Genomic DNA, 21330 nt, shown 5'->3' with positions numbered 1-21330 from the left:
TTCATGCACAATATCACTACCTGCAGCTTTTACCAAATACAGTAAATGCTTCTTGTATGTCTCTGTGTAGATCAGAGCTCATTTCCCAGGTCACCCTGAAGACAATAAAACCCATGCTGATAAATTCAAGCAGTATTTTGTCTTACCAATATCTTTTCACGTAGCCATTCTGCTCAGAAGGAACATTTCCATCCTACAGGAGAGTAGCACCTTTTATTCCTTGGCACATCTGTTTCTTATTCTTAAAGCAGACGCTTCATCTGAGCTGAAAGCGTTAGCAGCTAAATTTATGAAACACTCAGGGACATCGAGTATCTGTGTAAATCTCCACCCAGCCCTTCATCAGGAAAAGCAGGGAAAGAATATATGAGGGAAAAACTAAATGGGAGAGCAAGTCTGATAATCTCAAATGTCACAGTCTGACATAAAATAAGAACTGACACTTTCTCACCTGTAAGTGATGTTAAAGGAAGGCAAGATGAATTTTAAGACATTTTATTATACAAAAGATGAACTCTTCCAAAACTGGAAGAGACTTTCTACAATTTTAAGAGTTTCATTCTGCAACTTGTACTTCCACATGTTTTTTCAACAATACAGGATAAAAAGGCTCAGTAGTCCCACTTTCTTCTTACCAGAAGCACTGAACTGTGGCTGTATCAAAATCTGATATTTATTCTTTATACTCCAAGAACTGCTGAAGTCTTTTCTTATGTTCTGTAGAGACTTGCACTGCACTAAAAACAAACACAGAACATAAGTTTTTACATTAAATGTAGTACACCACAATATGAAACCTCATGCCAAAACTAAGTGCACAATGAAATAAACATCTGCACTCGAGTTGAAATTTAGAAAACCCAGCTGTACGAAAGCTTAGGTTCCAAGAAAAACACAGAAAAGTAGGTATGAATCCTTAAAAATATCAATTCCTCAACAGCTTCCACTACTGAAAGACAATTATGCCTAGAATGCTCATCTGTTTCTTCACCTGTTTAATCATGGCATCACAAAACACTGTGAGTTGGAAGGGACTCACAAGGATCTCTGAGTCCAATTCCTGGCTGCACAGATAACAACCTTAAAAACTAAACCCTATGCCTGACAGCAGGGCCAAATGCTTGTTGAACTCTGGCAGCTTGGTGCCATGAGCCCTGCCTCTGGGAGCCGGCTCCAGCACTCAGCCACCCTCTCAGTTCAGGTTGTTCCTAACATCCCATCTGAATGATCCCTGATACAGCTTCACGAGCTGCTGTTATTCATGCAGAGTTGACTTACGTATGAAAGAATCTCAAAATGATTTATCCTGTACACATAGCATTTCCAAACTGTGAGACATTTCATCTCACAGAGAGAGATGGGCAGACAGTGACGAAAGTTTCAGCTCCACACATTCAGACACCAAGTACAGAAGTCAGCCTGCTGTGACAGCAGCTGAGAGCCAGGTGTTAGACAAGCAAGAAGCATTTAGTAAGGCTGCCCAAGATTCTCTTCCCACTAAACAGATAGTTATCTCTAGTCAATTTATTTTGCAGCAGCAAAAATTTGAGTGACATCCATGGACCACTTTAAAGTTCATTAAAAAAATTCATTGAGGACCCAGAATTCTTTGAGTAAGTTTCTAGCAGGATCATATACATACACAAAAACTTTGTAAGGTTCAACAAATTAAAGAAAATAAATGCCATGTTAGAATAATGCCCTATAGAGATTTTGGCACAAAAGTCCATTTCCACAATAACATTTAATTTAAAAATCTAGCAAGGGAGAAATCATGAAGAAGAGTTCTTACTTCAGGTGTTCTCCAAAGACAGTGGTTATCCGGTACAGAGCTGTTTTCAAGGATGCTCTCAGTGCAAATCGTAGTGTTTTGTAGGATGTGTCCACCAGGCTTCCTGAACTCCTGGGAGGTTTGCTAGAAACATGAGGCAGTTTGAAATGTCTGTCTACAACCTAATGGAGGAAAAAAAGAAAAGATGAGCTCCCTCTGTCTGGTCAGTTACTTTAAAGCAGAGCTAACAAGATATTTATTAAATAAAGCTAAGTAAAAAAAAAAAAATTCCAATACCACCAAGACACAAAAATGTCTTGGAAACCAAAGTTGGCCTTACATTTCCAGGCCATCAACATCAGCACAATAATTAAGATCTATGAAATAAGATTCTCTGGTATTAAGTCTAAATGCTAAGCACAGCAGTACAAAACCAATTCTGTTTTGTGTTATATCTTGCTTCAGAAACATGGGAGGTGCTCCCTGCCCCTTCCCCCAGCACCTCTTCTTGGAATAAATGACTTACACTGAGAAGCTTTAATAACCTCAAAATCCTTTCCAAGAATCTCCACTAAGGACGTGTAAAAATGATGGTATCAAAAAGACATGCATAGCTTTGGAAACGAATCTTTTTTTTTTCTTTTTTTTCTTTTTTTTAAATTCACATTTCCAAACATCAACAACTGGAGAGTTTGAGTAATGCCTCAGCACTGCTTTGTGATCTTATCTCTAGCAGTTTGCAAAGCCTCCAAGTGCTGCAGATTGTATGAAGAATTCTGTACAGCCCATTGAAGACCAAGTCCTAAGAAAGCTTAAGATACAGGATATTTGATGCACCCCTGAAGCAAGATGTCTAATTTAAAAAGTACTGCATGTTTGGTTCAATATTTCAGTAGAAATGCACCTCCTGCTTCTACATATTAAAGATCTAACAAGGCTTTTATCCAGCTGTCCCATAAGGAACATAGTGTCAACTGGTTGTTTCATTTAGATTAACTGAAGATGAGAAGCTGTTTACAGCAGTGACTAATTCAATGCCACGACTGGTCAGCGCTGCTAAAACACAAAGCTAACAAAACTCCTCTCATAAAGTTGTTCTGTGGTAAGGAAAAGTTCATGGCTTTCACCTCCTGAAGGGTCAGTAAAGTATTCAGGATAGCTGGCAGCGTAGTTTGAACAACTCCAAATTGGTCTTCAGTGAAGGAGGCTGCTACCAAATGAGACAGACCTTTTGGGGGAAAAAAAGGTTGCTACAATTACAGAGTTCTCAACTTGTGATGCATTAACAAAGACTACGTGCTTCCTGAAGATCCTACTAGCGTGGTGGAATTCTTAGGACTTTCTGCAGCCAGATGACCATTACCTCAGCTTTGGCTTGCTGCAGGGCTAAATCAGTCACTCGTCTGACTGCTGCACAATAGCTTGAGGCTAATGATAGGGGAAGAGAGATTACATAAAATATTTAGAAGAGGACTGGCTCCCTTTCTGCTCCTCTGATCAGAACCGTACCTGACATCAACCACAAGACAAGTGCTATTTCACAATCTCAGTCATGCAGAAACATTTCCAGATTATTGAAAGTTTGTTCAGCTTATACAACAACTGTACTACTCTGAAAATTGGATTTGAAAATTGGATTGAGCTTTTAAACCCTTCTCAGTTTATTCTGTTAAAAAGCACTGCAGCCTCACTCACCAACCCTTGTTAAGACACAAACAATACTTCCTGCAAAACCATATTTATGATCCCCATCTCCTGACCATATTTCTTGACTCGTCACCTTTGATCTGACACAACCTGTCTCATCAGTCCATAAAACATCTAACCCAGGAGGAGAACCGATCTTTGCACAGTGAAATCCAGTCAAGGATTCTAAAGACTGGTGTTTGCTCTTGACACTGAGATAAACAATCAAGAAAGTCCTGTTGTGCAGCCACGTCCTCGTTGGTTTTTTTTTTTTTTAAATCTCTCTGGACCACTTCTTCCAAATTATTTGTTAACTTACTACTTGAATGCCTGCCTGCCTCCACACCCCCAGCTAACAAAGAAAGACACTTCAGGAAGAAAACCTGCTGCAAAAAAAATTTCTTACTGAAAGAAAATGTGAAGCTGATAGATAAATGGGTTAACATGGAAGAAAAGCAACAAATCAAATCCAGGAATCACTGCCTCCATGGAACAAACTAAAAAACTGTGCATGGGATTTCAAAATTAAGAAGTGAATGAGATCTTTATTCACGTTATAGAACAGCAGTTGTATTTCTATCAAAAAAGATGCAAAGTTTTTACAGGTTTTGTAGTTCCATGAACCATAGGAGCAGAAAAACTGGGAACAGAAACTGCTTACCTTCCAATGCCCAAATGTGCATCTGGGCATCAGAGAAAACAGCTTGGATGGAGGCTTCCGGATGCTGAGAAGGAATCAAAGCATTCTAAGCACACAACCTAAAAGCATCACCAAAACTGCAGGTTTCAATTAAATCATACACATTTCTTCAGTTCACACGACTCCTCAGAAAAGATCTGCATGGCTGACAAATGTCAGGAAATGCCCAGATAAATTTGTAGGAGCTGCCCACAAAGCTCTAGCTAGAAGTGAAGATTCCAAGAGAGAAAGTATATTTGCTAGCTTGTTCTCAAGGGCTAAATAAACACTAATCTCTCCATTCCTATATCATGACCTTGTTTGACTCAGCCTCCATTCTAGTCTAGCTGACAAGACTGCTATATGTGAATAACTCTCACGTGCACAGAAGAGATCTGCATACAAAAATGAGCGAAACCTATAAAAACAAAGATCTATAGTAGAGGAGATTTGCTCTGTAAAGCTTAATTAAGTTGTTCAGTTTTGTTAAGAGAAGCACTCAACTGTTTTTTTGTGCAAAAACTAAGCCAAACTTGCACAGTATAAACACTTATACTACTGAAATACTTTACAACTGAAAGGTTGAAGTAAAATTAGTACCAATGTTTCAGAAGGAGAAATTCCAAAAAATCCAGCTACCTTTTTTCCCCACAAAGGAAAAATATAAAGCATTCACTTGGTACACTAACCTGACAAAGTACTATTAACAGAATCCCAACCTTAACTAGAGGCTTACACCATCTAGCAGTTAGCAGCCTGAGATGATTGCATTTTTACGTTCTCAGTTGTTTCATTATGATACTTCAAGCAAAATGCTGCTTATAAACAGCCTAGCTTAACCAAACATTTACTTTTTTAATACAGGCACAGGATAGTCCTGCTTTAAGTATCACAATAAAGACAGTTCTGTACTTACAATTAGATTAGAAAAAAGAACTTCTGAATCACAGAACTGCAGGGGCTGGAAGGGACCTCAAGAGCTGAGTCCAACCCCCCTGCTAAAGCAGGTACCCCACCACAGCTCACGCAGGCAGGTGTCCAGCCAGGTCTTGAGTATCTCCATGTAAGGAACTCTCACTGCGCAGCCCATTCCAGTGCTGTGCCACTCTTACTATAAAGAAGTTACTCCACAAGTTTGTGTGGAATAACTTGAACCTAAAACTTGAACTTCCTACATTCAAATTTAAGGCCATTATTCTATGTCCTATTGCTGTAATCTGGGCTTATCCACTTGCTTCCCACCTCCCTTCAGGTATTTATAAACCTTTATCTTTTCCCTGGCCGAACAGACCCCAGTTCCTCAGTCTCTCCTCATAAGCAGATGCTCCAGGCCCTCTGTCATCTTTGTGGACCTCCACTGGACTCTTTCAAAGAGATCCCTGTCTTTTTTGAGCTAGGGAGCTCAGAGCTGGACACAGTGTTCTAAATCATTACTATATGGAAAAGACACACACTGCAACAGCAGATCTCACATGTTCATGCATTTTCTAGACCGTTCTGCTCACTCACACAACACATGATCATGACTACCTTGCTGAAGAAATACATTATCAGCACTCGTCTTGATAAGAAGTTTTTTATCTGAAAAGAAACAGAAGATGAAAAACACAGTATTTATCAGAAGGCAAGCAAAGTTAAGCCTCCTCACCTCTACCATCTTTTCACAGTGTAAAGGAATTGAGTGAGGCAGAATATGTTTCATTAAGTCATGCAAGCTAATTGAAGAAGTTCTCTCTTCTGAAAGAACTCTTGAAGAATACACTTAAGCTGTATTGGCTCTAATCTATCTGTGCTGCAACTTTTACTCTACCTGTTCTTGCTTGTTCTGGAGCCATGTGTAAATCAAACTTGGCTGCACAGCCTCACTGCCAACTCTCGCAACAGAGAGCGCTGGGAAGGATTCGTGGTGGGAACCATTCAGTTGCAGACCTACAAGAGAAATGCAGTCTCCTGAGAAAACAGGTTTCTGTCCCTTTTCCTCTCATGCATATAGACCTCTACTGGCATCTACATCTATGACTACAAGGGTAAGAACAAACGTAGCAGAAAAGTCTTTACCTGAACCTGATGTCCACAGCTTTGGTCCCCTTCGCACAACGAGAGGGCTCTGGACTTTTCCATGCCAAGGAGAACTTAACTCCAGAATTCCCGCCTTGCAAGTTAAAGCGGGTGAACTGAAAGGTGAACCAATATCAGACCCAGGCGATGCCTTTAAAGGCACTGAGGATGATTTAACCAGGGAAGACATAGCAGCTCTGGGAACAACATTAGACCTCTGTAACTGGAAAGGGATATCTTCTGCCCCCGCAGCTCCTAACAAGAGAAATATGCTGCACGTAAATAAACATGCTGTCAAGACATGGGTTTGTTACTGGACTGCTGCTTCAACAACTTTGTATTGTCAAGAGTTTTTATTAACAGACATTGCTTCCACCTTGCAAAGAAGTACATATCAACCTGAGCACAGAGTTTTTAAAAGTTCTTTCCACTTGTTCTTAAACTGATGATGGATTTCCTGAACATCTCCTGCTAACTAGCATTACAATGCATTGGATGTATCATCACAAAGCATCTTTAGCATTCCTAGTATTAGTACTGGAAGGCAAAGGTATTTAAGGACAGTTCCTAATAAGAACAACAGTTCTTTCTGATTGGTATGAAACACGTCAGCCACAAATTCCAAGGCAGCAGCAACAGCACTAGAAGAAATTCACCTCTGACATACCAACTGTCCCCTGCTGTTCCCTGGACAGGAGGACGCTTGTGTCCCAGGCACTGACTGCTAAGGGATCCAGTTACCTGCCAGCCCTCGTACTGACATAGCTCTGCTGCCAGGAATGATGCCTAAGACCAGCATGTGAAACACCTGAAATGCATGCTGCCTGCATGCAGCTCAAGACTCAAACTGGCTCTTTTTCTTTTACCATGATACTCAGTAAGCCACATGTTCAGAGTCCTTATGACAACAAAAACTAACTTTGTCACCTTAAGATAACCAGAAGAACAGCTAAGCAAGTTATAAAGCATCTCCTGGAAGGTCTTAGAGTTCTTAGATTCAGTCACATTCTAATAACAACACTAATAATTAGACTTTCTTAACTCATGCAAGTGTGGAAGACCATACTGCCTTGAATATAACATCAAGCAAAGTAAACAAAGTAAGCACACTTTTGAAGCTTTCCATTTGTTTAGGGGATCGAAATGAAACGGGGGTGGGACTTCCTTTTTAAATGTTCCCATCTATTTGCAGAACCCCCTCAACTCATTTTTCCATACAGCTTCATTCAGATCACATAGGTGCATTAGTCTAATGCTATTCTCATGCTTTACAAAGCATTATGAGCATTTCCTCACATACCTGGAGTCTGCGGAGATACTTTCATCTCTCCCACTTGCTGCTTTGCTCTCCCATTTGCTGCTGCAGCTTCCTGCTGTGCAATCAACCTCTGGGTCAGATCAGTCAGAAGACTCAAACACTCCCTAGATATCGCAGTCCAGTTGTGTGGGTGCCCACCTAGGAGCATTCACATAAAAGGGAAATGCAGTAGGTATGTTTGATCTCCACAGTATCCTCATATCTATTCCAACAGTGCACATTTGCTCTCAGCAAAAAGCTTCAAAGACAGCAGCACCATTCCGTTTGTAAAAAGCCACAGTGCGTTTTTACTGCAGCAGTATATTTATACTGAAAAGAAGATGAAAACATGGACAGACTCCATCCTACTGGCAATTAATAACTCCACAAGACTTCAGTGAAACCCATTAAGCACGTGGGAAACGAGCAGTTTGGTCCATCAGATTTGAAATTAACTAAAATGAACAAAGTAACATCAGTGGTAATGGGAAACGCTTTAGAAGTTGTGCAAACATCAGAAATCCCAATGATGAGCAACAAAGTTTTCAAACGTTTCTAGGCAGACTCAGCTGCCCTTCTCTGCCATGTCTTCACATACAGCAAGAGGCTTGTATACTAAATGAAATCGTGGCCTTTGTTTGCTTTCATAATTCCTGTGGTGACCCACTATCTATGCTCAGTTTAATCTCACATCTGAACACTGGCCTTACATACACGAGTTGGATTATTCAGTTTGCATTATTTGATAGGTGACATCACAAGGATCTTGCTTTCAATACTTTAAGGCCTGTGTTTCCTCACAGTTGTCATTTAAATCAAATAACAGGGACTGGTGTTTATTGAGTAGATAAAACAATGTGAATACAGAGAACTAAGCATCCTTTTGGAAAAGGCATCAAAAGGATATTTTTACTTAGGAGGCCTCATAGTTTACATAGCATACATCACAGCAGTTATAAAATAGAAACACTTGTCAACACATTCAGCAAACATTTAATTAAAAAAAAATAAAAATAAAAATAAAAATCAACCTGAGCTCTTACCTGGTTGGCTGAGGCTGAAGACCTCCTGACGTCGAACAGGAGAATACTGGGAAAGTAACATCAAGTCTTGCAAGGCTAAAAACTGCAAGGAAAGGGAAGTGTTTTCACAAGCACAAATTCCAAGGAGGTTCCTTAAAAACTGTTGTTATCCATAGAAATGCAATTCTAACAAAGACCAAGTTTACACAGTCTATGACAAGCCATGTGATGGGGGCAGGGGGGGAGAAAAAAAAACAGGCAAAAGACTGCATGTATCCCCAGAACCAGTTTGGATAGAGCGTCTGAGCAGAGATTTGGAAGACTTTACTGGTATGTTCTTCCTTTGGAGCTAAAGAAAATCTAGGACTTTATTTTAATTCATTCTTAATAGCTAACAACTCAGAGAAAAAGAGCTCAAGCCTAGAGAACAAACTGTTGAGAACAAACTGTTTTTGCAAGCCAGAGCTCATCTGCAGTGTGCCAACAGCACAAAGCCTAACACTGCTTTTTCACATGATAAGTAATGAATGGGGCAGATCAGTGATAACCAGATTTCTCTCACTGTGCAAGACCCAATTATAAATTAGACACTTCAGTCTAATTCATAATCTCAGCAGTTGCTGTGCTGTGATTGATTCTTCCTCACAGATCCTTTGATAATGTAACAGAGCTTACAGGAGGTTGCAATTCACTTGAATCCCATTTTATCTCTAGCCTTATCAGAGATCCATATAATCATTAAACACGGCTCTTCCACGTGCTGCAGAATAAAGTCACCTATGTTTACACAACACTTTTTATATGAGGTCTTCAATTCTTGATTATTATAAACAGTAAGTTCTACTAAAGTCTAACACAGCCTCACCAAAATTACTGTTTACCACAATGGAAAGAAAAGAAAGCATTCATAACCTTTTATTTTAGCATCATTACAAACTAACATTATTACTGCAGGCATACATCTCACCTTCACCTCTAAATGAATCCATCTTCAGCCTAAAAGTAGTATAGCATGGTGAGCACCAGCAGATGTCACTACTAAACAAGTTTTCACCATTATGACTGTCTCTCTCTCAGCCCTGAGGCAGCTTTATAAGGAACTAGCAGCAGTTTCTCTAGCTGCCACACAGCAGATGACAGTTTGAGAATCAGCTTCCCAGCACAAATCTAACTGGGAATATTGCAGAAATCCAGTTACCTTTATAATGAGCGGAGGGTTGCTGTTTAGGATTTTAGGCAGGCATTGGTCTGTCTCCTCAGCAAAAGTTGGCTGAACAGGAAAGTGATGTGTCTAAAAATAAATACCAGAAGTTATGTTACACACACTGTCACAGCACACCAACCTCTGTAGCACAGATCTTGGAGAACAACCACACAATGTACCAGGTAACCAGAAGAAACACACCACATCACCAGTGCAAAACATGGGGGGAAAAAAGCTTAAGAAAGATCATATCTGAGTTGGTGCTCGTCAGGAATTATGGACCACAAAAGCACACACCCAACTGCTTCAACTTACTACAAACTGCCTTGAAATTTCTAACAGAAGCAACAACAAAACCAAACAAGCACACAACAAAGGCCACTCCTCACATTTAAGGCCAAGGTCTTAGAAAATCCAGCTCCCTTTATCTTGAAATGCCCCCCGTCTACCCATACAGCTGGGCAAATCACGTGTAGACAGATTACTATCATAATGATAACTGGGAGAAAAATCTATCGACACCACAGCCAAAAACAAGACATTTCAACTGCTGTATCTGTCTTTTAAGATGTAACCAATCCAATGAAAAACTGCAGGGATCTTTTATTAAATAATGAAATATTTTAGAATTCTCCTCCTACACTGTTTCGTTGATAAACTAAGAAAGCCTTCAAATATAAATAACTGCTTATGTTGTTATCAAGCATTGCATATTTTAATACTACAGAACATGAATCACTTTGGGCACAGACTCTGCCAGTTTATTTGTTCACTGTCACTGAATTCAGATTACATATTATCACTTCTTCTCTTCCCCAGCTGCACGACTGGAATTGATAATAGCCATGGCTGTCAAAGGGTTAACAAAACAGCTGTGTGGATCTGATGTAAGCTTAGAGATTCTTGGCTGCCTTTTCCTTGTCACCCCCCCAGCACTCCCCACTCCCACCACCCCCATAAGCACAGTCTCAGATTTATTCTAATGTGATTCATTATATATTCAAATGGTCTTTTTTTAGCCACATTAATTTGTAACAGTGATTGAATGAAAATGCAAAAGCATATTAATTCCCAGGGCTGCTTGAAGTCTATTATAATACTGCAGCCTGAACTCTTATTAACGTGTCTCTCCTTTGGAGAATTTGGATGCCTGGTTGAAATGTGAGATTTCCAGAGCTTAGCTTGCAGAACACTGACCACCTTCTGTTACCCTTTCTGTTGATAAATTGGACTGAGATCTCATTTCTGGATATCACCTTCTCACATAACCTGCAGGTGCGTGTCACAAGTTCTTGCTTTTGAAAAGAAAGCATTATCAGCAAAACACTTCAGCGCTGTCACAGCACACCAACCTCTGTAGCGTAGATCTTGAAGAACAACCACGCAATGTACCAGGTGACCAGAAGAAACACACCACATAACCAGGCGTGGTAAAATAAGGAGAGATCCAATAAGCCAGACAGCGTGTCAAGAGGATGCAATTTACTGCAAATAAATCAACCAAGATAAAAGTATTTTTATTGTGGAGGACATTTTCAGTAGGCTGCTCGTTGTTGATTTTGTTGGTGGTTCTCAACAAGCCCCATAAAGATGTTATGAGATCACATCTCTTTAACTTTCTATTAGAGGTGATTAGATGAAATTAAAATTAATGAAATTAAGGAAAAAGCCACACGGAATAAATGACTGTAATCACAACTTCAGTGCATTAGAGTATTAAAAGCTGCCATTTCCCTATTTGAAGAGGAATCACAATGATGTATAAAAATGAAAACATCCTAAAAACACAGAACTGGATAAAAACCACAAATGAGATCTGGAGAGAATGCCCTTCCAAATATTTCAGTTTTACAGAGATGAAGGCTACCAAAGAGGATTCCTTACAGCCTAGCTACAAAATGGCTCTTACCAGGGGCTGCTGGCCCTCGTGGGGTTTATTTCAGAAGCCTCCAATGCTCCCCATGTTCTGGGGGAGGTCAGGAACAGAGCCCTACTATGCACAAAGGACCAGTTGCTAAGCTGGACTACCTGGAAAGGCAGCTGTTGGCAATATTCTCCTCCAAATTTTCAGCACAAGGTACCCACCTGTCTATACGAAGATCCATTGTGGTGCTTATCCACATCTTTGGGATATAACCTAGGGAACAAAGAAATAAACACAACACTGAAGGAAGTAAAACACAGGCAAACAAGCACACAACAGGCCAACAAGAAGATTGAAGTAGAATGCATATATAAAAGACAAAGAATGGCCTTGTAACACACGTGCAAGGAAACAATCTGCCTTTGAGGTTTCTCTCTTCTGTTTCTTAAAAAATAGGAATGAGAGAATGGAAGAAGAGGTGCCAGGACAACAACTAAATGGTGAGAGACGTTGCTCTTGCAACTAGCTTCTCAGCACTGGAATGTTTGTACTTTTTCCTCTATCAAAAGAGTTAATAGTAATTTGATATTCATTTTATCCACAGCTCAGACAGCAGCAGAGTACTCATACAGATACAGAAGAAACCAATCTTGAAGCAGTTGCCCCAATGGAAAACGCTCTAGCATAGTTTTACATCATTTAGAAGTGTAACTACAACCCTAACATAAAAGAAACCTCCCTGTATTTCATCCAGTCCAACCCAGCTGTGCCCATCAGTAGAATTTATCATTATCATTTTAAGGAATGATTCTTGATTCTCTCAGAAGGGAGGCAAAATGCATTTTTCTCCCCAGTTTTCTCCAAATAACTGCAAATAAACTGCACTTGGGAATAAAGCCAAAGTGCTTGGTTTTGCTTAGAAGTAGTAAGGAATGGTGGCACTACGTACACAGAAGTTGTACCTGCTGCCAATGTTCCAGGTTCTGCTCTGAGACTATTCCCAATACCAGACAATGGAAGGAGTAAGATAGGTATAGCAACATTTACCCATGTGACAAAAAAACTGAGTTAAAGATATTTAAGTTACAAATAAAAACAAAATTCTTCAATTATACTCCAAGCCTGGAAACAAAGTATTTTTACACAGATCAGAATGGACACACAAACAGTGGCCAAAAAGGTTTCAAAACGCATCCTCTGCAATGCTAGCTGGTTAGAGCTTGGTAGCTCCTCCTACGTGCAAGTTACTTCACAGCTGCCTGCAGTGGAATTTCCTTCCAAGAGGGGAACACCAGAAACAACCCTCTGGAGGAGGATCAATGTTTTGGCACGGTGTCTAAAAACACAGGCTTCAGGTTAGAGAACTAGCTTGTCTTCTTAGAAAATGGTAATGTTCTTACTCATGTGATGTTACCAACTGGCTGAGAAATTCCTCTGCAAGGTGTTAACCTCTTTGGATAAAGAGACATTTCTCACGTGCTAACCAAAATGCTGTAAGGCTTTAAGAATTAATAGCAGCGTGCAAACTGTGCCTATTCGCACTATTCTAGAGAGACATTACTTGTCTTATTTGTTTAAATAAGCCCACACGCCTTCAGCAAGCAATCTGAGAGGCTGAAAAAACAGCATAGATTCCCTGCCTAAAATAAAGGAATTCAAAATACAGGCATTCCAACTTTACAAATCCTTACCAAAGAAGTAATACGCAACGCAGAAGTTTCTGACCGAGTACAGAGATTCCACACAGCTGTGTTTCATGAGGAGAGGCAAAGACCTTCTGAAACGTAAGTACTTGTATTGCTAGAAACAAAAACAACAGTTTCATAGCATTCAGAACAAACTGGTGAAACAGTTCAAAAAAATAAAAGCCTGCTTTAAAACCTGTAGCCTAGACAAATTAAAACTAATCAGAGCAATATTTCTGGGCTGCATTTCACATGTCAGCCTTCACTTTCTCTCTGCTAGATTTCTGCAGAACTGCTAGAGCCCCCTCTAAAGGGATCAGTTCCACAGTAGAAGCACACAAATTAGCTCTGGATGCTGAGTTTAAGCTTAACTCACTGTATGCTCTTCAGACTTGAAAAAAATTTGGTACTCCATCACAACTGATAAATTTCTGTTTGTTTGAAAGCAATCATCTAAAAGCCCTGAGCATTTTCAGCTTTTAGGTAACCTTTGTTGCTAGTTCCTGACATTAATAATCAGTTCATGTATATTGCTGCTTTCCTGCAGCTCACCTCCTGCAATGGTTTACCTTAGCCAGCTTTGAATGTGCAACACAGGGCCCTCAGCACCCTGCACCTGTTTGAAAGAGGCTGAGCAGCAAGAAGAAAGGTGAACATTACTGGCACCAAAACATACACTCACTCAGCTTTAATCCACTGGTAAAAGCCAACTGAGACCTGGTGCTGCCACATTCAAAGATATAAACAATCAAGGCTATTTTTCAATAATTGTTTTCTTTATCTTTCTGCTCAGATCTATAAAACTGCTTACCTGTATGATTGGAAATGGCAAATAATTCATGTTGTTAATGAGGTATAAGAGACTGTAACAGTATCCCATGAAAGCACCAGAAAGTAGAAAGAAGAGATGGTATTCATTTAGGCACATCTGAGGAACAGCGTCATCGAGGCTAAAAGACAAAACTTAATATTAATTTTTTTTTAAAATCCAGCATTTGGAATTCAAAGAGAAACTTCACTTCTGCTCTCCTGATCATACATGTGATTGTATCTGAGCACATCCAATTCCCATTACTTATTTCTGTACTTTATGCATGAGGATACTTCTGATATTTCGGAAGGAAGGCACACCCACCAGAGACTTAGTTCAAATGACAACCAACCTGGCAACTCTCCATCGACAATCCCAACAATTCAGTCATTCTGGGTTTCTGGCCCATTTATCTCCCCATGTATTATAATATTTCTCAGTTGAGGCATTTCCTAGCCTTTATTAAAAAATATTGACGCATACTTGCTCAATTTTTTGACAGCACTGAAATTTCAGTCTCTTACATAGAAAAAAATGGCCATCAGGACCTACTTTTACAACAGCAGCTCTTTCCATAACTTATCCTTAAAACACAGACATAATTACCTTTCTGAAATCGTGCAGGGCACAGCAAGAAATTGGAACCTCCCTTTTGTCATAACTGCAGCGCACCAAGCAACCAACATGCCCATTACAGCATGAGCAACTGAATGGATAACTTGCTGAGGGTGAATTATTTTTCCTATCAGCGCTAATCGAGAGCACGGGATCGATGGCACAACTGTAAATAAAAGCCAAAAGTGAATTTTTATTTGCTATCAATAGAACTCGTCATTTAAAAATAAATAAATAAATAAATAAAAGCATTGGCACCACACTTTCAGCTGGAATCAGTCACCAGATACAGAAAGCAACACAGAGGGACAGAGCGGTGAAGCATGCAGACATCTGGGCTGCCTCTGCCTCTCCTGCTGCCATCCGAGTCCCCTTCTGACTCAAACCCACGATTTTCACACCTTTCCTCACTCACTGCAGCAGTAATTAAATAGACTGCTACCTCTATTTAAAAATACCTTTTATGTGCCTCCTACGCTAACTAAAAAGCAAATTTGCAAGAGGTGAAAACAAATCTCTCACACCCCCATCTGATTTATAACCGGAACCACAGCCAGTTCAGCATGCAACCCACCTGCATAAAACTCCGCGTTGAAAACGCTTATTATCAGAATCACAGCAGACATCAGAAGGATGCAGAAGATGACATGCGAAGTATATAAATCATCGAAAGAATCTAAAGGAAGGAAAGAAACAATCAGCCCTCAGAAGACTGCAGTAACAAACAAGCCCAGCTAGGAAGACCCGTCGCTGAGGAAGCCTGAGGGAGAACGCGGGCCGGGCAGGGTAGGGCAGGGCACGGCACGTACCGGACAGCCAGCGCAGCGGGCGCAGGGGCTGGACGCCGCTGAGGAGAACGAAGGCCGCAGTGCAGACGGGCAGCAGCAGCACGGACCAGGCGACGGCGGCCGCCAGCCTCCAGCCCAGCACCTGAGGGAGAGGCGGCGTGAGGGGAATGAGGGTACGGGGAAGGGAAAGGATGCGTGAGGAAAGGGTCGCGGCAGCGCCGCGCTCACCTGGCGGAGCAGGGCCCGCTGCCGGCCCGCCGCCGCCGCCTCCATGCCGGGCCCGGCGCCGTTCAAAGTCTCCGCCGCCCAACGGCCTCCTCCCGCACGCCGCTTCCGGCGCAGCACGGCGGGAAGCTCGGGGCAGCCAATAGGAAGAGCGCGACGCCCCTTTTCCCCGCCCACCCCCGACAGGCAGCAGCGCAGGCGCGCAACGTGGAGAGGACTGCAAGTCCCGGCATCCCCCGCGCGGCGCAGGCGGAGAAACGAGCGGCGCACGGAGCTTTCGCATCGCTTTATTCCGGCGGAATCAGCCGGGAGACCGAACGCCACGTACGGCACCGGGCGCAGCCCCCGCGCCCACAGCAGCTCGTGGTTCCCGCAGGGCTTCTTCTGCACAAACGCGTCCCGTTCTTCAGTGAAAAAATAAAGCTACTGGTGGAGAAACAGCACGACCTGGAAGAGAGAAGCAGCTCCTGTGAGCTCACGGCTCCTCAGAGGCACTGGGCATGCATGATTAGGGCTGTTCGGCCTGATTCGTTATTTAATAACTTGTTGTCTTTGTTTCTCAGTCTTTTACATTTTCATAGCCATCATTTAGAATTCCAGCTGGCAGAACAGTAATAAATGGTATTTATATGCAGACCCCATTTGGTGGAGTTCATGTGTTCAACCCTCAACCATAGTAGCAAGGGAGATGTTTCAAGACTTGTGTTCCCTAATGACAGGATTACATTTTTAGATGCTTAAGTAAGAAATCTATGATCTTACCTTATTTACTTAACTTTTGTTATCAGCGTTGTTCCATTGTGAGCAGGGATAATAGGTGCAGGAAAATCCACTTCAGGGGCATCAAAAAAGTATGCCTAAGTTATTGCAAAGCAGAAAAAAAAGACCATTTAGGAAGAAACAAATGGTTCTGCCTCATCAGCTCCCATTCACTCTTGCCATATCCATTGTCCATGAGCTGCAAGCACAGCACTGAAACAAGAAGTCTGAATCTTTTAGTTCTAAGAGCTTTTATCAGATTAGATATGGTCAGTTAAAATGAGACTCTAAATTGGATTTTACAGTATAACAGACAACAGTTCAGATGTTTGAATTGTCCAATACCAGAGAGGACAGCAGAAATTTACTCAACTGACTGCTGATTAACTGATGAAGCTCCATGCAGCCTACAGTAACAGTAGCTCCCACTGTCATCAGAATTGCATTTTACCCTCTATCTGCATGCTGAGCAAATCTATTTAGACAAGAGGCTGAAGTGGGGGGGGTCAGAACTGAAGCCTGTATGGTATAATTCCACTCAGTGCAATTAAAGAACAAAAAAAAAAAAATTAATTTATTGTCCTTATAGATTTCAGTAGCATTAAAGCCTTCTGATTTCATAATGTGGATTTACTAATCTCTAGCAAGTTTATGCTTTCATATATAGAACTCAGAAGCATGCACTATATACTGAATTCAATAATTCTATATGATTAACTGAGCATAGTACTTGTTGGAATAATCTGTGACTAGATTACAAGGATTAATGTTGAACAGCGAATTAATTCCAGATAAAAATTCTGTTTTCTGGGTAATTTGTGCTAAATATTCATTATTGAGTTTGCTACTTGCATTGTCAAAGTCCAATTGGCATTAAGTTCTGCTATTTGCAATAATTAAAGGGTGTTTTTTCCACAAGCACTTCTTGTTTCTTGATTTAGAAAGATTTCCCAGCAGCATCCTTCCCTGTATTACACCATGCTGCAAGCCCCAGGTAATAACAAGTAACAAAGGCAAGTGGAAGAATAAAGAAATAAGAGTCCTCTACCAAGCAGCCAACAGACAGCAGGGCGTGGAGCAGCACGATGGTCCCCACGGTCGCCAGTGCAATCCTCCGGTTGTCATCTCTGACAGCAGGCCAGAAGGTCATCACCAAAACAGAGCCCGAAAGGCACAGGGAAAAAATCATCAGGACCCAGCGCACCACTTTTTGGGGAATAATCCATAAGATCTGTCAGGGAGGAAAATGATTGTCAGAGAGACTGTGTGAAACTGGGATTCGTTTATTTAATGCACCGTGTTCTCTGACATTTCATCACTTCCAGCCGATTTGCTCTCTAATTATCCCATGCCTCATTTGAAGAAAGGACAACAGCAGCCACAGCAACAAGGAGCTGCTGCCCATGACAAGTTCACGTTTCCTAAGTTCTGGGCACCCACTCCATAGCCTCCCCATCATCAGAGCGGCCCAGGATGGTGCTGGCCAAGGAAACTTTGTCCTCAGTGCCCGTGCATCAGCACTGCCCTCAACACATCCATCCACACATGCAGCCTGGGAGGACACATCCCAATCCCCAACCTTGCCAGCAGCCTTCAGGCCATACGTACCGCTGTGGGAATATAGACGAAGAGGGAGTAGCCATATACACACACTATCTCCAGGAAAGAGTAGGAGACAATGTTCATAACTTTACTGTTCCTCCACATCAGGAATCCCCAGAGAGCGAGGGGAACAAGCCAAGCGTATGCATAAATCGTTGTTGCTGCTATGGAGACTGTAAATATATCAGAAGATTTCAGGTTCTATTAGAATACCAGCCAGAATCGAATGTATGGAAGCATTAAGCCTGAAAACTAGAGTTTCCTTCGAAATTACTTTCAAAATGTAAAGCATTCATTATTCATAAATTGAGAATTTTGCATTTATGTCCACTTTACTCCCAGTACTTTCACCAGCATTTCAAGTTAATTACAAAGTAAAGACTCCAGAAATTATTACTTTGCTGCTTTCAATTTATTACACTTGAGTATGAAATGCTGTTGTTTTCAGTGTGAAGAGAGCCATGCAGAACAGAAAAAATTAAAAATAAGCTTAAAAAAGAAGTTCAGCTTCAAATATTGAAAAAAAATAACATTTGAGAATAGACATGACTGTCAAATCCAAAACTATTTGAGTGACTTCAAGCCCACTTTCAGTGCTTGCTTTGCCATCTCTTAAAAATTTACAGAGAGCAATCAACCAACAAGACTGCTAAATAAAAGCTACAGCCTGTTTTTGTGTTACTGCACTAGCACATTAAAAACAGACAACAACAACAACAACACACCCTCAAGACCATATCATCTACTTACAAACCTTTTCTGAACTCAGGCACGTAGTGGTATGTCGGCCTGCCCAGGTGGATGAAGAAATTTGAGAGATTGCCACTAACAGCAATGGCAAAGACAAGTGTAGCACATATCCAAAAGGGACCTTAAAAAGAAACGCAATTTCAGTAACAGCTCCTCTGCTCTTGTAAGTTTTTTTAGGAAGAGCAAGTAGAAGAATGCAAACTCAAAACATTTAGCACAGAAGGGAACTTATCACACCTCATACCTACCATAGAGGTCAGGATTGCTGCGGACATACAGCCTTACAAAGTTCCTTCCTGGCACTGGGAAAACCGAACCTTTGATTCTGTCCAGGACCTATGAGAACACACAGTTTTGTCTGACCAAAAATGACAAAAGGAAAGATCCTTTATGCCTGGATAAGACATGGCTCAAACGAGTTCTCCTTGAGAGTGGAGTGCTAACCTGGTAGGTGTCCACATCAAAGAACGTCTGGTAGTACTCAAATGTCCAGAAAGGGGCACTTTTCTTCTGTCCTGCAAGCAGCTGTATGGTGGGAAAAGCAACATGGAAAACATTACAAGCATGCCATTTATAAATCACTGGCTCATTTACACAATAGTTAAAACACTTCTCTTCCCAAGCAGAAAACAAAATTAACCAGGGAAGTACCTATTAGTGCTTTCTATAAACTACTTAACAGTTTTCCTTTCCTCCTCCAACATTTGTTAGCAGCAGCTAGTGATTTCCCTGCAAGCAGAACAGTGGTCTGGTGTTCTAAAGAGCAGCGAGATGCCACCTTTCAACACATTATTTATAACATTTTCGTGTGTACCACAAGCTCCTTTGTGCTGACTGACAGCTGCATCAGCAGAGCCTTCAAACAGACCCTGGGCATTTCAAAGCTTCCTGTTTTCCGGCCAGAGGCACCACATCACAGCAAAACTGGCAGAAACAAACACAGCAGAGAAGCCAAGTTTTACAGCACTCAGCATTCATCCCTGCTGTCCTCTAGGAATACCTCAGTGTTGTCAGCACCACCTGTGTGTGCTGAGGGGGCACTGCTGACGGGGAGTATTACCTCTGTTTTATCCGAGTCGTCGGTCCCCAGCAGTTCATCGTCCTCCTCTCTCCCCGGCTCCTGCCGACGGCTGTGCTGATTCTTATGGGCTTCTGCCGGCTCATCGATGCTTATCGTGGTGGCATCGGGATTTGCTGCAAGCAAATGAGCTGCATCGTCAAATTCTGCAAATAAGCACGTTACAAGAAATGATGATTAGATTACATTCAGATCCCCGCACTACCCAAGAAAGGATGCATCAATAACTCAGACACCTGAAGCACAACCGTTTCTTAAAACCCAAACCGACACATTCCTAACGCTTATTTAACGAAGCGTTCGCCCTCGTCTCCCACTGATCCGGTGTAACAGACCCGTGCCAGGGAGCTGGAACGCAAAGCACGGAGCAGTCACACCTCTGACAGCCGCCCGCACGGCACCCCCAGCCGCACAGCCTCACCTCGGAACTTCAAGTCGTCCACCGCCGCCATCCGCCCGCTCGGGCCGAGGAGCAGCTGCCGATGCCCGCACCCTCCTGGAAGCACAAGGCCCCGCCGGGCCGCTCAGCACCGCCGGGCACACGCAGCACCGCTGGCCGGGCCGCCGGCGCTGCCCCCGGTGTCACTTCTGCGGGCAGTGCCGACGGAGGCCACCGACCGGCCGCCCCGCCTCCCCCCGGGCCGCCCGCCTCACCCGCTTCCCCAGGGAGCGCCGCACCGCCCTACCCAGCCCCGCACCTTTGCTCCCCAACCCCTTGCCCAACCGCGGCCTCCGTCACCCTTAAAGACGCGGCAGGAACTGCGCCGCGACAGCCAATCGGCAGCTCCGCTGCTCGCTTCTCCCGCCCACCCGGCGGGCTAGAAAAGAACCCATTGGCGTAAAGCTCCGCGCCGGCCAATCGGAGGCGCTTCCTCTTCCGCCACTGCCCGCCCCCATAAAGGGACCGCGGCCCCAATCACGGGCTGCCCGCCCCTCTGGCTGCGCGCGCCCCGGCGCTCTGAGCGCTGCAGGGACTGCGCCAGGAAAGGGTTAAGGGCTGCGGCGTCTGTGTAGTAAGTGCGTACGTACCTGCGCGTATGGCTTACAGAGCTACGAGAACGTAGATGTACGTTTCAGTGCACCATATAAAAATAAACATGACACATATACACGTGCGTGCATATATAATTTGTACATAATTCGTACGTATGATCCAATTCTTACTTTTAACCGGGGAAAGCACCCCGCTTCATTAATGATGTACACACCTGTGAGCTGCACCAGGAACCTCTGCCTTGCTGCCTTGCTGTGAATGGGGGCAGTGCAGCTGCGGGCTCCTCGCTCAGGCAGGCGCTGGAGCCCACTTAAAAGTGAAGAACAGTTCGAGACGAGGCAGAAATTCAGCCAAACACTAGAAATTTCTCCCTGCCCCCTTTCCCACCTCACACTACCTTTGCCCTCGCTGTCACGCTTTGGTCACTTTGAAGCAGCCAGAC

General features: G+C 42.6%; 2 protein-coding genes across 3 annotated transcripts; both read right to left on the bottom strand.

The window, feature by feature from the left end:
• Nucleotides 1–673: 673 nt before the first annotated feature.
• On the bottom strand, nucleotides 674–15846 carry NDC1 (NDC1 transmembrane nucleoporin; the record flags this gene model as incomplete). Its single annotated transcript, XM_079535516.1, has 18 exons — nucleotides 15709–15846; nucleotides 15502–15622; nucleotides 15267–15368; nucleotides 14684–14858; nucleotides 14078–14216; nucleotides 13273–13381; nucleotides 11803–11854; nucleotides 11070–11202; nucleotides 9712–9804; nucleotides 8535–8616; nucleotides 7495–7650; nucleotides 6195–6449; nucleotides 5947–6065; nucleotides 5667–5717; nucleotides 4119–4182; nucleotides 2899–2999; nucleotides 1793–1953; nucleotides 674–737 (listed from the first exon to the last, which is right to left on the bottom strand). Exons 1-18 carry the CDS (start codon nucleotides 15751–15753, stop codon nucleotides 674–676), a joined length of 2022 nt encoding a protein of 673 aa, XP_079391642.1. The 5' UTR covers nucleotides 15754–15846.
• A 626-nt stretch (nucleotides 15847–16472) lies between these two features.
• YIPF1 (Yip1 domain family member 1) lies at nucleotides 16473–20346 on the bottom strand (the record flags this gene model as incomplete). 2 transcript variants are annotated; one of them, XM_079536126.1, is made up of 8 exons in its annotated part: nucleotides 16473–16562; nucleotides 17513–17695; nucleotides 18073–18239; nucleotides 18821–18937; nucleotides 19065–19152; nucleotides 19261–19341; nucleotides 19877–20040; nucleotides 20316–20346. In XM_079536126.1, the coding sequence occupies 8 exons, from the start codon at nucleotides 20344–20346 to the stop codon at nucleotides 16473–16475; spliced, it is 921 nt and encodes a 306-aa protein (XP_079392252.1). The 2 variants fall into 2 exon arrangements, with proteins under 2 accessions (XP_079392252.1, XP_079392253.1); XM_079536127.1 differs by having other exon boundaries at nucleotides 19877–20010.
• Nucleotides 20347–21330: the final 984 nt, after the last annotated feature.

The sequence above is a fragment of the Tetrao urogallus genome, assembly GCF_951394365.1.
Source record: "Tetrao urogallus genome assembly, chromosome: 5".
Lineage (NCBI taxonomy): Eukaryota > Metazoa > Chordata > Aves > Galliformes > Phasianidae > Tetrao > Tetrao urogallus.
Note: the sequence above shows the minus strand (reverse complement) of the source record. Positions and strands in the feature narration are given on the sequence as shown.